This window comes from Heterodontus francisci, chromosome 13 (genome assembly GCF_036365525.1).
Source record: "Heterodontus francisci isolate sHetFra1 chromosome 13, sHetFra1.hap1, whole genome shotgun sequence".
NCBI classification, from domain to species: Eukaryota; Metazoa; Chordata; class Chondrichthyes; order Heterodontiformes; family Heterodontidae; genus Heterodontus; species Heterodontus francisci.
The window spans coordinates 110,001,386-110,017,139 of record NC_090383.1 but is presented as its reverse complement, the minus strand read 5'-3'; the positions used below and the strand labels follow the sequence as shown (position 1 = coordinate 110,017,139).

The following is a 15,754-nucleotide window of genomic DNA, read 5'->3' as shown; positions in this document are numbered from 1 at the left end:
TCCTGTCGACAATGACGACATAAAGATCAAGGACAAAGGCTCTGCAATCTCCTCCCTAGCTTCCCAGAGAATCCTAGGATAAATCCCATCTGGCCCAGGGGACTTATCTATTTTCACACTTTCCAAAATGGCTAACACCTCCTCCTTGTGAACCTCAATCCCATCTAGCCTCGTAGCCTGAATCTCAGTATTCTCAACAACATTTTCTTTCTCTACTGTAAATACTGACGCAAAATATTCATTTAACACTTCCCCTATCTCCTCTGATTCCACACACAACTTCCCACTACTATCCTTGATTGGCCCTAATCTAACTCTAGTCATTCTTTTATTCCTGATATACCTATAGAAAGCCTTAGGGTTTTCCCTGATCCGATCCACCAATGACTTCTCGTGTCCTCTCCTTGCTCTTCTTAGCCCTCCCTTTAGATCCTTCCTGGCTAGCTTGTAGCTCTCAAGCGCCCTAACTGAGCCTTCACGTCTCATCCTAACATAAGCCTTCTTCTTCCTCTTGACAAGCGCTTCAACTTCTTTAGTAAACCACGGCTCCCTCGCACGACAACTTCCTCCCTGCCTCACAGGTACATACTTATCAAGGACACGCAGTAGCTGCTCCTTGAATAAGCTCCACATTTCGATTGTTCCCATCCCCTGCAGTTTCCTTCCCCATCCTACGCATCCTAAATCTTGCCTAATCGCATCATAATTTCCTTTCCCCCAGTTATAATTCTTGCCCTGCGGTATATACCTGTCCCTGCCCATCGCTAAGGTAAACCTAACCGAATTGTGATCACTATCACCAAAGTGCTCACCTACATCTAAATCTAACACCTGGCCGGGTTCATTTCCCAGTACCAAATCCAATGTGGCATCGCCCCTGGTTGGCCTGTCTACATACTGTGTCAGAAAACCCTCCTGCACACACTGGACAAAAACTGACCCATCTAAAGTACTCGAACTATAGTATTTCCAGTCGATATTTGGAAAGTTAAAGTCCCCCATAACAACTACCCTGTTACTCTCGCCCCTGTCGAGAATCATCTTCGCTATCCTTTCCTCTACATCTCTGGAACTATTCGGAGGTCTATAAAAGACTCCCAACAGGGTAACCTCACCTCTCCTGTTTCTAACCTCAGCCCATACTACCTCAGTAGCCGAGTCCTCAAACGTCCTTTCTGTCGCTGTAATACTCTCCTTGATTAACAATGCCACACCCCCCCCTCTTTTACCATCTTCTCTGTTCTTACTGAAACATCTAAATCCCGGAATCTGCAACATCCATTCCTGCCCCTGCTCTACCCATGTCTCCGAAATGGCCACTACATCGAGATCCCAGGTACCAACCCATGCTGCAAGCTCACCCACCTTATTCCGGATGCTCCTGGCGTTGAAATAGACACACTTTAAACCAGGTTCTTGCTTGCCAGTGCCCTCTTGCGTCCTTGTAACCATATCCCTGACCTCACTACTCTCAACATCCTGTACACTGGCACTACAATTTAGGTTCCCATTCCCCTGCTGAATTAGTTTAAACCCCCCCGAAGAGCACTAGCAAACCTCCCCCCCCAGGATATTGGTACCCCTCTGGTTCAGGTGAAGACCATCCTGTTTGTAGAGGTCCCACCTACCCCAGAAAGAGCCCCAATTATCCAGGAAACCAAAACCCTCCCTCCTGCACCATCCCTGCAGCCACGTATTCAACTCCTCTCTCTCCCTATTCCTCGCTTCGCTATCACGTGGCACGGGCAACAACCCAGAGATAACAACTCTGTTTGTTCTTGCTCTAAGCTTCCACCCTAGCTCCCTAAATTTCTGTCTTAAATCCCCATCTCTCTTCCTACCTATGTCGTTGGTGCCTATGTGGACCACGACTTGGGGCTGCTCCCCCTCCCCATTGATCCCAAAAACACGATCCGAGACATCACGAACCCTGGCACCTGGGAGGCAACATACCAACCGTGAGTCTCTCTCGTTCCCACAGAACCTCCTATCTGTTCCCCTAACTATGGAGTCCCCAATGACTAATGTTCTGCTCCTCTTCCCCCTTCCCTTCTGAGCAACAGGGACAGACTCTGTGCCAGATATCTGTACCCCATTGCTTACCCCTGGTAAGTCGTCCCCCGCAACAGTATCCAAAACAGTATACCTGTTGTTGAGGGAAACGGCCACAGGGGATCCCTGCACTGCCTGCTGGTTCCCTCTCCTTCCCCTGACGGTAACCCATCTACCTACTTCTTTTACCTGAGGTGTGACTACCTCCCCATAACTGCTCTCAATAACCTCCTCCGCCTCCCGAATGATCCGAAGTTCATCCAGCTCCAGCTCCAGTTCCCTAACGCGGTTCTCGAGGAGCTGGAGTTGGGTGCACTTCCCACAGATGCAGTCAGCAGGGACACTCTTGGCGACCCTTACCTCCCACATTCTGCAGGAGGAACATGCAACTGCCTTAACCTCCATTCCCACTATTCCAAATTCCCAACAAATCTACTGAAAAACCAAAAAAAACAAAAAGTCAAAACTTGTTAGGTTAGCAATCCAACGGACAGAACTTCCTAAATAAAAAGCTTACCTTATCAACACACCAGAGTCCTTTTTTTTATGGTTAGAGGAGGAGGGTGGGTGGGAGACACAACACGTGTAGTGTCTCGGGTACAGCCACCACACAAATATATACCTTTTTCCTTACCCAGCAGTCCCCTGGTCCTCCGAAAACAAAAGGGAATTCACTTTTAAACTTACGCTGAAATTGACTTCCCAGCTGTCAGCCCGTTCACGCACCTCCGTTGCTATCCAAGCTGCAGTCACCGAAACTAAAAGAAAGAGATTCTAAACCACACAAATATATACCTTTTTCCTAACCCAGCAGTCCCCTGGTCCTCCGAAAACAAAAGGGAATTCACTTTTAAACTTACGCTGAAATTGACTTCCCAGCTGTAAGCCCGTTCACGCACCTCCGTTGCTATCCAAGCTGCAGTCACCGAAACTAAAAGCTTATTATTGAAAAAGTAAAATTATCATCATCTGATCACTGCTGCTTCAGCACAGCTCTACAGATATGAAAGATGAGCGCTGTTAATGAAAACATCTCTCCTTCAGAAAAATAGTGCTTGCGACTCCTGCCACACATGGCTGATGCACACCACCACCACTGCCCCGTCCCCTCCCCGCCAACTCCCCTTGCAGTTCAAACTGTCCAGTAGTTACCATGTTTTTATAGCCATCTGATACATATTTTAAAAGAATCCTTGGTGATGAAGTGGAGTAGGGTTCATTCTTTTAAGAAACAGCCTTTTCTTTAAGGAAACCCTGGATTTGGAGGAACAAGCAATTAAGAGTTGGAACATATCAGGAGCTTGGGCTGGTAGAGGAGGCATTATCCTGTGGACTTTTGCAGAAAGAGAAGCCAGCATATCAGGGTTGGGATGGGAAGAGGAAATAAAGTAAATAAATAAATAAAGTAAATCAAGTAAGAGTTCAAACCCACTTGAACATCTTGGGAGAAGGAGCCTAGTTTCCTCATCTTATAGAATCATGATGTCTGGTAAATACTGTGTCAGAGAAATGATTAAGAGCCAGTGTGCAGTAAGGATGTTGCATGATCCTTGATTAGATGTTACATATACATTGTATTCAGGTTATTAGTTGGTTCCTTTTATAAACTCTTCCTTGCTGTTCTAAAGATGTAAAAGTTTTCATTGCAGATGTTGGAAGAACACAATCACTGATCTGTGAACAAAAGATATAGGAGTGGGGTAGGCCATATGGCCCATTGAGCCTAATCTGCCATTCAGTAAGATCATGGCCGCACTCCTACATCAGCTCCACTTTCCTGCCATATCCCCACACCCCTCGATTCCCTTAGTGCACAAAAATCTTTGTCTCAGATTTGAATATACTCATTGAGCATCCATAGCCCTCTGGGGTAGAATTCTAAAGCTTCACAAACCTCCTGAGTAAAGAAATTTCTCCTTATCTCAGTCCTAAATGGCCGATCCTTTATTCTGAGGAATCATATTGGTCATGGTACAGAGCATTCAGTCATTTACCAGTATTCTTTCCTATTTATGCTGTGAAAGGCAGAGCAATTTAGTTGTAAATGTTTAACCTTGTGTGTCTGCAATTTTTTGGGCGTCGCTGGCTAGGCTGGCATTTATTGCCCATCCCTAATTGCCCTTGAACTGAGTGGCTTGCTATTCTATCTCAGAGGGCATTTAAGAGTCAGCCACATTGCTGTGAATCTGGAGTCACGTGTAGGCCAGACTAGGTAAGGAAGGAAAGGACATTAGTGAACCAGATGGGTTTTTACAATAATCGACCATGGTTTCATGGTCACCATTAGACTAGCTTTTTAAAAAAAATTCCAGATTAATTGAATTCAAATTTCACCATCTGCCGTGGCGGGATTTGAACCCATGTCCCCAGAGCACCAGCCTGGGCCTCTGGGCTACTAGTATTACCACTACACCACCACCTCCCCCTGCATGATCCTGGCTTTTTGAATAACTAGTAACAGCCCTAAACTGGTCTGTTATGAAATGTGGGTTAAATCTACTGCAACACAAATTATCTGTCCAATATGTTCCTATTTGTCCTTAATCTACTGAGACTAATGTTTGAAGATTCAGCAGTGGGAACCAATGCTTGTTGTCGTGCTTTATAACTGATCCATTTGGAGATCATCATGGGAATAATTTCTTCCATCCATATCCCATTTCAATATCCCAAGTGTCCTTCTAAGTGGGTAGCACATTAACTTGCCCACTGGCAAACTTGAGATTTCAAAACATGGATCACACACACAGGCTGAATCCTGTAGCAAGCATAAAACTGGATTTCTGGATCTTCTGAACAATTCCTAGTTTCAGAACCATTACTGTATACAGCAAGATGTTTCATATAAAATATACATATATGGAAATACATAAAAGTCACAGCACAGAAACTGATTATTTAGCATGTTTACCCGCCACAGGAACAAATAGTCCTAATTGCATTCATGCACCATGTTTCCATTTCTCTTTACCCCTTTTCTTTTATACACCTATGAATATAATCTTTAATGTTGATGTAATTTTTGTTCAATAACTAACCTCGGGGTTGAATTTCGCAGCTGCTCTACTCCCTGTATATAGACATTTCTCTCGCCCTCTGTCCTTCATTTCTTGCATTCAAACTTGTATCTATGCTGTATCTCCCCCATTTTACGTCCCACTACTGGAAGCAGTCTGATTCTATGTATTTTGTTCCATCCGTATGCAATTTTAAACACTTAAACTCTTATCCTGTTGCTCCATAATCTAATGTAATTTTTGAGTCTATCTTTTTATATTCCTCATACCAGGCAATCATGGTGAACCATCTCTTAACTCTATTCCACTAGTGTGGAGCTCAATACTTACACATTGTTCTCTAACTAAAATCTCATTAAGGTTCTATATAGGCTGGTCATTACTACTTTTTTTTTATATTCTACACCTCCTTTGATAACACCTTTTTTTAAGGCCTTAAAGGTGCTGCCTTTAATGTTATGTGAACCTGTAAGCCCAAGTCCGTCTGTTCTTGCATAGCATTACTGTTTCATTTTTACCAAAATGTATTGCCTCACACTTGCTTACTGAATTCCATCTGCCACTTTGTCTATTCCTTCATCTTATCAATATCCCATTGGTTTTCTAAAGAAATTTGGTCTTGTATGCAAATTTTGATACCACTCCCTCTCAGCAGGTATCCTACACATAACTTGCATTTCTAGACCACTTTTCACGTAAATCGTCCCAAGGCGCTGTTATCAGGCAAAATTTGACACAATCATTGATTTGCACACAGTGAACGGAAGTAGCTCCAGATGCACACCTGTTAACTGTTGAACAAAGCAAATATGGCAGTTGTGACACACAGATTTTCTCAATTTTTTTTGTCAAAAATTCAGGCATCTGAGAATAGATGATATCAAACTTTAGGTCAAATCAGATGTTTTTGTTTCAGCCGTAAATGTAATATGAATATAACATTTTCAGAGAAGTTCTTTTTTAGTGCATCAACTGAGTATTCCCACCTATCACATGGAAAACCAGGATTCAATTCCTTGATAGGGATCCATCATGTAAAGAGCAAGATTGTGTACTCTATATTGTAACACTGTTCTCAGTCTTACGCTACATGATTCAATAACTATTCCATCTGATGTTGATTTAAGACCAAATGCCTATTTCACTATTTATGCTAAATAGTCCTCATACATTTGAACATACATATTATCAGTTGGAGTCCGAGGCGTATTTTAAAGCACTAAACCATTGTACCGTAGCCATTACTAACCCCTTTGTATACATAGAAAGGTCAGTGGATGCTTCAGGAATTTGATTTCAGCACTTCAAAGTCTAGCTCCATGTCACTGCAGGACACAGCTTCCCCCACCCTCCCCCCTTCCACTTCTTCGTACCCACAGCTAACTTTAAATTGTTTTGGTGCTGTGGAACAACAGAGTAGAAGTCAGGTGCTTCAAAAGCAAAGGAAATTTAAGGAAACTCATCGATGGGATATGCGAATAGGGCAGGAAAGTGGACTTGAGGTAGAAGATCAGCCATGATCTTATTGAATGGGGCTGCATGTCCTACTCCTCCTGTTTCTTGTATTATTAGAGTCATTTGTCACTGTACCGTTCGATGGAGGCCTAGGAGCTGGTCATCCTGCTGCCTTTTTAGTTGTGGTTTTTACATAACTTTGGAAGGTATGGGGAACATATCCTCAAAAACAAACCATTATTAAGTGAATGATACTGAAATAATATTACAGAGGTTGATTGAAATACCAAATCAATATACACTATTTAAAAACATTTGCAAATTCAATTTGTCTTGTCTTTTTTATATCACGAGTTAGTAAACTGCCTTTGTAGATACTTCATATTTCATTGTTATCACACTTCAATATACTGATTAGATTTTTATTATTTTCCCTTAGATGAAGACAGTGGAGACTCCTGCCTCCTCTTGGTCCTGCTGTGCGTTATCACAGTATTTCTGAGTGTCGGAGGAACAGCACTTTATTGCACATTTGGTGATCTGGAGTCCAGTGTATGCAGAGATTTCACAGCACAGATGAATTTTTACTATGCTCAGTTCCAACAAGGCATTGAGAAAGCAAAGCACTGGCTGTTATTTTCTTAAAATAACACTATATCTGCACAGATAAAATTGAAGTAATCGTGTACGTCAGGGTTTAAATGGACCACATTGAACAGTTGATTGTCTTACTGTTCCTGCTGCAGTATATTAACTGCTGTGGCATGTAACTGTCAGTCGGACACAACACAGGAACTTCAGAGCTGGAGTTTCAGACCTCAGCAAAACAAAGCATAGCTTGACATGACCAGGAAGGGTAAATATACAACTCCATTAATAGTGTTTGCAGAATGTGTGAGAACAGCAGTCTTGCCAATCACTTGTAGGAAAAATGGCTTTTGTATAATTTGCCTTTTAGGGCAATCTGCACATAAAGGATGTAATAATTTGTATTTATAATAGGTCAAAGAATAATTCAAATCAGTGTGAACAGACATTTTTTACGTTGATTTTGTAATAGATTTTACTTGTCAGTTGTACCATGTGCTTTTTTTTCTTTTAAAAATCATAGCGTGTCATAGTTTATACTTGTTCTTGGTTTCAAAACCATTTTAATTGTGTTCAGATTCCTTTGCTGCCTCAAGTCTTTATTTCTCAATGCTGATTTACAACTTTTTCTACGGACCTTAAATATAGCAGTGTTTAAAAATTAGTGATTTTATCTCTCTCAACCGTCTTATCTTTTTCCAGTTGTCTATCACTGCACCCCAGCCTAAACAAAAAACAACCGCACAAATGAATGTTTTTGAGCAGATTGTTATTGACTGTACAGCTGGGGTGAGGCTTTCTATTTTCATTTAATATTCAAATGTACATATTGTCAATGCTATTGTCACGTGTGACGGAGAGGCTAATTCACTGAGAATCAATGATTTGCTGTTCTTTCATATGTTAACTTCAAACTCAAGGTGGCTGAGTGAGTAAGTTATTACTGTACCAGCCAGTGAGACAGTTTCACTGATGGTTCCTCCTCCTCATTGAGTTGTTAAAGTAAATTTCATCTTTATTCATTTTAGATAATTTGTCAAAAAAAGGTTACTTAAAAATCTAAGTGCTGGTGTTTTGCTTTATGATGCATTAGTATTTCTTAGTGTGACAGTTGATTCAGCGTATTGTTGATTGGTGGCATAATATTATGCAGAGGTGAGATCTAGGTTAACATTTGTGATTTCTTCACAGTAAATTCCCTATTTCAGTTATGCTGGGAGAAAAGGAAAAGGGTAAGGAAGAGGCTATAAATAAAGGCTAACTGCATCCAGAGAGAGAAAGCTAGTCAGATCATTGAGTGTTCTTTGCGCCCTTTTGAGCAGCAATGACTAGCGCTTGCGATTAGGTGGCCTGCTACCTTGCGGATCAGTGGTAGGGTACATGCCATTTTGAAGCCCTTGTTGAATTACAGTCTTATAATTACTTTCAGCTGTTCATAAAGTGTGCTGAACATTTCTGTGTCTGTTATGTAAAATGTTGTCTTTCAGGTTGGCATATTTTGAAGTTTAAACATTTTGAGGTTATCTTGATTTGTTTTTGAACGTAGAAACCTTATTATTTTTGCTGTTCTCTCGGCACTGAAGCTGAGAAAGCCGACAGGTGGAAACCTGATTTACTCTCCGGCTTCCGCCTTTGTTCTTGGTAGGTGTCTATGTTGACTTGCGAGATTCTGCTGCTTAGTCCTTTGCAAGTTTGAGGCAAATTGACATTGTGCAATAATTTTGGGAGGAAAGCTGTTTAAGGAGTTAGTGATTTTATTACTACTGGGGTCCACGGAAAGGAATTGACAACTTGAAGTCGTATTTCTGTTGCAGCTTGCATGCGCTGAGTCATTTCACAGATCTGCATTATCAGTTTTGAATTTGAGGTGTGAAATATTGATCTTGTGCAATTAATTTAAGCCCCAAAAAAAATTTTTTTTTTTTAAACTGCAAAACATTATTATGAAAAGAGCAGGTCTCTGCACAAAGGTACACACACACACATTGGTTGTAGCCGATAAAGTAATTATCTCACCCACTTAATGTTATTGCACTTTAAGCCATGCTTCTGTAACAGATCTCTCTTTTCTACTCAGTTGGCATTTGCAAATATTGTGTGGGTAACTGATTTTTGTTATAAAAACAAAAATTGCTACAATTGCACAGTAGGTTCAGCTTCTCAGAAAAAGAGATTAACATTTAAGGTACAGAGACCTGCTTTGTTCTGTATTGAGTTTTTATTTCAAGTTTTTAGTTTATATTTTCCTTTTTTCTTTCTGTGGATTAGTTCTGCCTTTAACAAGTTTGTCTTTGTAAATAGAAGTGAGCAATCACTGTTATCCTCTTTTGATATCTTTGTTGAATATTGTAAAAATGCTCTGGCATGTTGGATTAGGGGGCTTGCCAGTAAACTTATTCTTCAGTCTGAATTATGTAATCATTTAATAATTTCAGTAAAAGGGCCTTAAATTTTAGCATAGCAACTTTTAAGTAATATATATCTATAAAGTTGCCAGCTTTTAACCTGAACTGTATCATGGCGCATGATTATATTATAGAAGGCGCTACACAATAGCTGTGTGTTACTGGCTGGATCAGTGCACTATTATAAAAAGTTAATGATTTGAAAAATAATTTATTTAATGTAAATTATGCTGTATGTAGAGCAAATCATTTCAGCTTTATTTCCCTCTTGTTTTTGTAAATTCAAATGATTGGTATGTTAGTTTTAGAAATGTAGAAGATAGAGCTCTGTAGTCTGAGGTAGCTGCACCTCTTTGAGCTGAGTGCTTAATGTATGAATTGTTAAATGTTTTTATTCATTTTCTATTATGTCATACTTATTGCATTCTTCAGAAATATTTTAACATATCCACAATAATGTCATGAAGTATTGTATTTTTATTAGTATTGGTTTAAAATGTAAAACTTATACACAGAATTGTGACTTGAAGACAGAACTATTTGTTGTAAAATGAATCATGTAATTTTCATCGCTGGCCATGTATTTTGAGATTGCAACTTGAGATTTACATTGCTCTTAAATAGAAAATCATGAGTTAAACCAAGTTCATTTTTGTTTGAATTTTACCTCGTAAGATAACTTTTAAGCCTTTTTATTTACAGTATGACCTTTAAACTGTTTCCTTGTAAGATACAGTCTGTTTAAAAACAAATGTGGCTTTCTTGGACTGTTTGGTTCACAAGCTTATATAAACTGGAAATAGACTTGATTCTTTTTTTATTTTCCTAATTTTTGTCCTTTCACCTTTTGGAGGTGATGACTCCTAATGGGATATTTTTCCATGTACTTTGCCCAAGTAGACATTTATCTCCTCGGAGCTTGGACAATGTGCATCAATGGGCTGTTAAACTGTGGCAGCCAATTGTAACCTAACCCCATTCATATCATCTTGTCACGTTCCTGTTCTTGTTGGGACATTGGCAGAATAGGTGTCTCCTGGCGAAGTAGAGAGGAGAGATTGAAGGTGCCGTGCAGATGCCCGAGGCCTGAAGCAATGGCAAAATGCTGGTTCCTTTTGGGACCAGACCTGAAGAGCAGAAGTGAGTGGGCTGGTGCAAGGCCTGAAATAGAGGTGGAAGAACTGCTGCTTCCTTCTGGATAGAAATAACTCCAGGTACAGGAGGAGAGCCAAAAAACAGGCCGCAGGCTCAAAGGGATAGGAGTGGTAAATGGAAAACCCAAGGCCAAAGGAAGTAGTAGTGGCCTGGGAACTGGTGGCAGCAAGGAATATCTCTGGTGGGTGGCAGGATTGGATGGGAGGGTGGTGGTGTGTGGTTGGGAAGGTGGGGACAGCCCCAGACTGAAGGATGAATTAGTTCACATCTGGAATTAAAAAATTAAAAACTTGTTTGTGGGTTCATATGTGGACATGGTAAAAGCAACAGTGCCACCTAGCATTGTAAAAAAAAAAGTCCTCGGGAATTAATTTTGGAATTGCAGCACCACCTAACATTGGGAGGAATGAAAGCTAACTAATGAAAGCATACTTGCTTTTAAGTATATATACCTTACAATTAAAATTAATACTCTGATGTGATGCTCAAACATGACGGAAAAGAATGGGAAAATCATTACAAAGGAAGTGCATGCTAGATGCAAGCATTTTTATGGATAGCTAGCTATATACAACTACTGGTCCAGGTTTCCTGGTCACTGCCTCAATACTGTAATCCAAGAAGTAATAGCAAAACTGGTGTGGATATGTAGATTATATCTTGCCCATTTTTCAATTTCAGAAATTGTTTTTTATATACCTATTTTAAGCTATTTTCTCTCAACTTCCACTGCCAAGACCAGAGGTTTCTATATGAGAAACTGGATGTGTCCAACCCCCTAATCCAATACTGACTGTCTTTAGAGTCATAGAGTTGTACAGCACAGAAACAGATCTAATTTGTCCTTTTTCTTCTCCATCACATCAATCATTGTGGTATTTTGCAACTTTCCCCAACACCATCCTGACTAATTTTAAACTCAAATTAGTGAAACACCATCCACTGGTCCCAGTGACTAAAAGAAATATTTTCTGCTGGCTGACCCCCTATAACCTATATTTCTGGCTTTGGTTGGCAAATGGTGTGCAAGTGTAGAGAAATTTATTATGCGGTCTTATAGGTATCACAAGATGTTGAGAAGCTCATGCTTCTCAGTCTAAAACACACACAATTCACCTTGCACATAATGTGGGTTGATGCAGACACAGGCCAGCCCCATAACAACAACTTGTTTGCCTCCAGTCTGAAAAATTTTGTGGTGGAGGGAGAGGGTGTTGATGCGGGCGGTGAAACTTTTATTTAAAAAAAAAAGTTAGAAATGAACTTCAGCTGTAGATTCTTACTCCTTCAGGGGAGAAGTTCTCTTTGGGGGTGACAGTGCATTACTGCTTCTGTGTTCTGCCACAAAGTGTTACAATTCAAAGATGTCTACGATTATCAGTTACACTGTAGGAGGTGAATTACATCAAAGGGAAAAATAAGTAGCTGATTCACTTCAAGCTGATTTTGTACAACCTTTTTCTAATGGCAATTCTGCACACTCTTGGAGACATGTTGCAGGTTGCCTTCTGAACTGGTGTGAGAAAGAAAAGTTGTTCTGCTGGAGATGTTTTCTACTATATACACATGAAAGTGTTATGAGGCCTAGATAGAAGATATTTTAATTTTATACAGCATTCAAATCTTGGAGACACTTTGAAGAATATTAAATTGATTTGTTTTCTAAATTTACAGTTTGAGAAGATGAAGGTGCTTGATTCAGTGATGTATAACATTATCCAGAACAGATGTGTTGCTGCTAAACCAGGATAATTTCACAGGATTATTTCATGAATATTATCTGTTCATGTGTATAAATTAAAATGGCACAAGTATTCAGGACGACATCAGTTGTACTTTCAGGAGATGTTGAGGTTTTATTCTGACCGGGATCAGTGTACTTGCACCTTTCTACAGTTTCAAAATAGTGTCTGTGTACTAAATACAATTCCTTTAACCTCCAACTCTACTTTTCCTGGTTCCGTGAACACCTCACCTCAGTGCCCTCCAGAGAAAGGCACAGCTTCTGTAAAGGCAATGGAGTGAATGGAAATTAATGCTTAATGCGAACTGTAAACCCAAATCGCGTTAGATGTGGGTATAAATGAGCTGCAGCCGTACCAGCCTTTTTATCCAACTGAAATGCCTGCAATTTATTATGCAAAGAACCTTTTTATCTTGATGCCATTTTTTCCAAAGGGATTGTGGGGGGATCCAACTTTCTTTAGAAATCAGTGATTTTTCTGATGGTAGAAATAAATTCAAGCTGAACTATTTCACATCGGTTTAGGCAGAATTATACCCAAGTACAGTGATCTTCAGATGGCAAATTTACACACTTGAGCCAAGATGAAGTTGTGGGGTTGACCTTGGGTCTGTGTCAACCCACATTATGTGAAAGGTGGATTTTGTGTGTTTCAGACTGAGGAGCATAATCTTGTACAAGCTGTGACACCTATAAGACTGCAAAATAAATTTCTGTACACTTGTTTGACAAAAACTATTATTTTTAGAGGTTGTTGGGGGATAAATTTTTATTTAGACTTTTCTAATGGGGCCATGTATGATCCTTTTATTTTTAACCAAAACAATAACACACTTGCCCCAAAATAAAAGCAAAATACTGCAGATGCTGTAAGTATGAAATAAAAGCAAAGTGCTGGAAATACGCAGCAGGTCTGGCAGCATCTGTGGAGAGAGAAGCAGAGTTAGCGTTTCAGGTCTATATCGCATTAAACATTAATCAGAACTTCTGATTCTGATGAAAGGTCACCGACCTAAAACATTACCTCTGCTTCTCTCTCCACAGATGCTGCCAGACCTGCTGAGTATTTCCAGCACTTCCTGTTTTTATTACACAATTGCCCCATTTTGCTTAGTTATTTTAAATAGAGAACAAATAATAGTTGCTGATCAAAATCACAGTGGTTCCTTTGATCCTAATGAAAACTTGATGCACTAATTTAAATTACAGATTGGTGCATTTGACAAATAGCAGAACTCTTTGTTGTCCACTGTAATTATATTATGACACTGGCTATAAACTCATTTATCTGGAAATATGTCCCAGAATCAGAGGGGAGGAATTGTGTCGATGAATGTGCCCCATACTTGCATCACTATACTTCATTTAGATATTTGTCTTCACATTGTCACTTGTACTAATGTAAATGTTGGCTGGAAACCTCACTTCAAAGCAATTAGGTGGATAAAAGCTGGAATTTGCTGCTTTTCTGAATTGTAAAAGACTCCTCGCTGTGGGATACATACCTAAGGGGTAAGAGAAGAAAATGTTATTAAATTCATAAGAAACCGGGATTTTGTTTTTCAAATAAAAGACAATTATAGTAATATTAACCCCTTACAGACTCTCCCAGTTGTACTTGGATTTTTATATTTATGCTCTGTGGTGTCTGCTGAACATTTTAATTTTAATTACATATATTGGCAATTTTCTCTTGAAAGTCTGGTGTATTTAAATGTCTGACAATTTAAATAGTAATAGCATTGAGCCATCTTTAATCCAGTAGGAAGATTACGATTAGGGATAATTAATCCTCAAGCATCACATAACTCTGCAAATGACATTTTTAAAAATGTAGTTTTTCTGGATTGTATGGAACAAGCTGTGCTTACAGGAATGTCTGAAATCATTGACTGGCAAAATGATTTTATAAAATGAGACAAAAATACAATCACAATAGATACAGTGGATCTTCATGTTTGTCTGTTTTCAACATGGGATGAGGAAGGCACCTTGAGCCAGTTGTCATATCGCAGCCTGCCCACCTACATTCCACAGACAATTTTCCTCTGTCCAGTTCCCAGTTTTTTTTTTTGTAAATAAAAGTAGGTATTCTACATTTTCCTATTGTACATTTGCTAAAAAATGTGATCAAGTAAGTTTTTTTTAATATATTCCATTTAACACGAGTCTACAAGGTAATAGAATTTGCATTGATATAGTGCTTTTCACCACCTCAGGACATCCCAAAGCCTAACAGCCAGTTAAGCATTTGTTGAAGTGCAGACACGGTTGCAATGTAGGAAAACATGGTACCCAGTTTACTTGCAGCAAGGTCCCACAACCAACGCGATTAATGATCAAATAATCTGCTTAATTTCACAATATTGATTTCATGATGGATATTGGCCAGGACAGCAGGAGCCCTTTCTACTCTTTAAATACTGCCAGGAGTAGCTCAAATGCAGAGTCCTCATTTCGTTCAACAGGAACAGGAGTAGGCATTTTAACCTCTTGTGTGTTCTGCCATTGTTGGATAAGCATTGATCTGTACCTCAAATCCCTAGTCCGATCTCATGTAGATCAGTTGATACGTGGAGACAAGTTCAGTAGGAGCAGGGATGTAATAATCATAGATGTTGCTGTCGAATTGGATAACATTTCTGACCTCCTGTAAACCCCTCAAACAATGCCCGCATTGCAAAGTTGCCCTGTCAGCTATTGAACTGATGCAGTGCCCGGAAGGGCCTTTGATTCAGGAGCCTTTGACTGAGACATAGCAACCAAACAGCTCCCATCCTCCAGTCACTCAAAAGATGCTTATGCACCACACTAGGAAGTCAGACCCCAAAACAAACACAGAAGTGGCAATTAACAAATATAGGACAAAAAACAGTTGATACTTCCTTGACATTGTGTCCAGAAAATGTTTCTATGCCAATGGAGATAGGAACCTGTGGTGAGATAAAAGGTCTGGTTAGTAGTTGGGGAGTAGGTGTTGATTATCAGAGTTTATATTTATAGGAGATAATGAAATGGTTTGGAAGGACTACTAATGGAAGGAGATTAAGGTATCTATATGAAGGACTCATTAATAAGGTTTTGGCAACAGTTTACCAGTCTATTCCTCAGTGTTTTCAGTGAGTGTCCTCCTCCCTGAGTAACACTATTCATAAATGCAGTATACAGAAAGCCCCAGTGATGTGATCTATTTACTGGCAGAAAGTTCCCAATACTGTATAAAAAAACAAAAGTACTGGAATTGTTGCTTTAACATTCCACTTTAATATTCACAGCCTCAATAATGACTCTCAAAGAAGCATGAATGTGATCAGGTGTCTGTAGATGGAAAACTACTT

The 15,754-nt window shown here is 39.6% G+C and overlaps 3 protein-coding genes across 5 annotated transcripts in view; 2 read left to right on the top strand and 1 right to left on the bottom strand.

Annotated features, from left to right (window-relative positions):
• Nucleotides 1-7,185, top strand: part of cnsta (consortin, connexin sorting protein a) — a 95,744-nt gene extending 88,559 nt beyond the window's left edge. For all 3 annotated transcript variants that reach the window (XM_068045410.1, XM_068045407.1, XM_068045409.1), the window contains one exon: nucleotides 6,964-7,185. In XM_068045410.1, the coding sequence (XP_067901511.1) occupies nucleotides 6,964-7,169 (206 nt within the window). In that variant the 3' untranslated portion in view covers nucleotides 7,170-7,185. The remainder of the gene's footprint in view (nucleotides 1-6,963) is intronic.
• Nucleotides 7,186-7,261: 76 nt separating this feature from the next.
• The window catches only part of sccpdha.1 (saccharopine dehydrogenase a, tandem duplicate 1), a 65,712-nt gene continuing 57,219 nt past the window's right edge, over nucleotides 7,262-15,754 (top strand). Inside the window, exon 1 of the mRNA XM_068045412.1 lies at nucleotides 7,262-7,380. Coding sequence (XP_067901513.1) covers nucleotides 7,368-7,380 — 13 coding nt within the window. The 5' untranslated portion in view covers nucleotides 7,262-7,367. The remainder of the gene's footprint in view (nucleotides 7,381-15,754) is intronic.
• The window catches only part of LOC137376583 (transmembrane protein 179-like), a 31,894-nt gene continuing 26,120 nt past the window's right edge, over nucleotides 9,981-15,754 (bottom strand). The window contains exon 4 of the mRNA XM_068045414.1: nucleotides 9,981-13,921. Coding sequence (XP_067901515.1) covers nucleotides 13,838-13,921 — 84 coding nt within the window. The 3' untranslated portion in view covers nucleotides 9,981-13,837. The remainder of the gene's footprint in view (nucleotides 13,922-15,754) is intronic.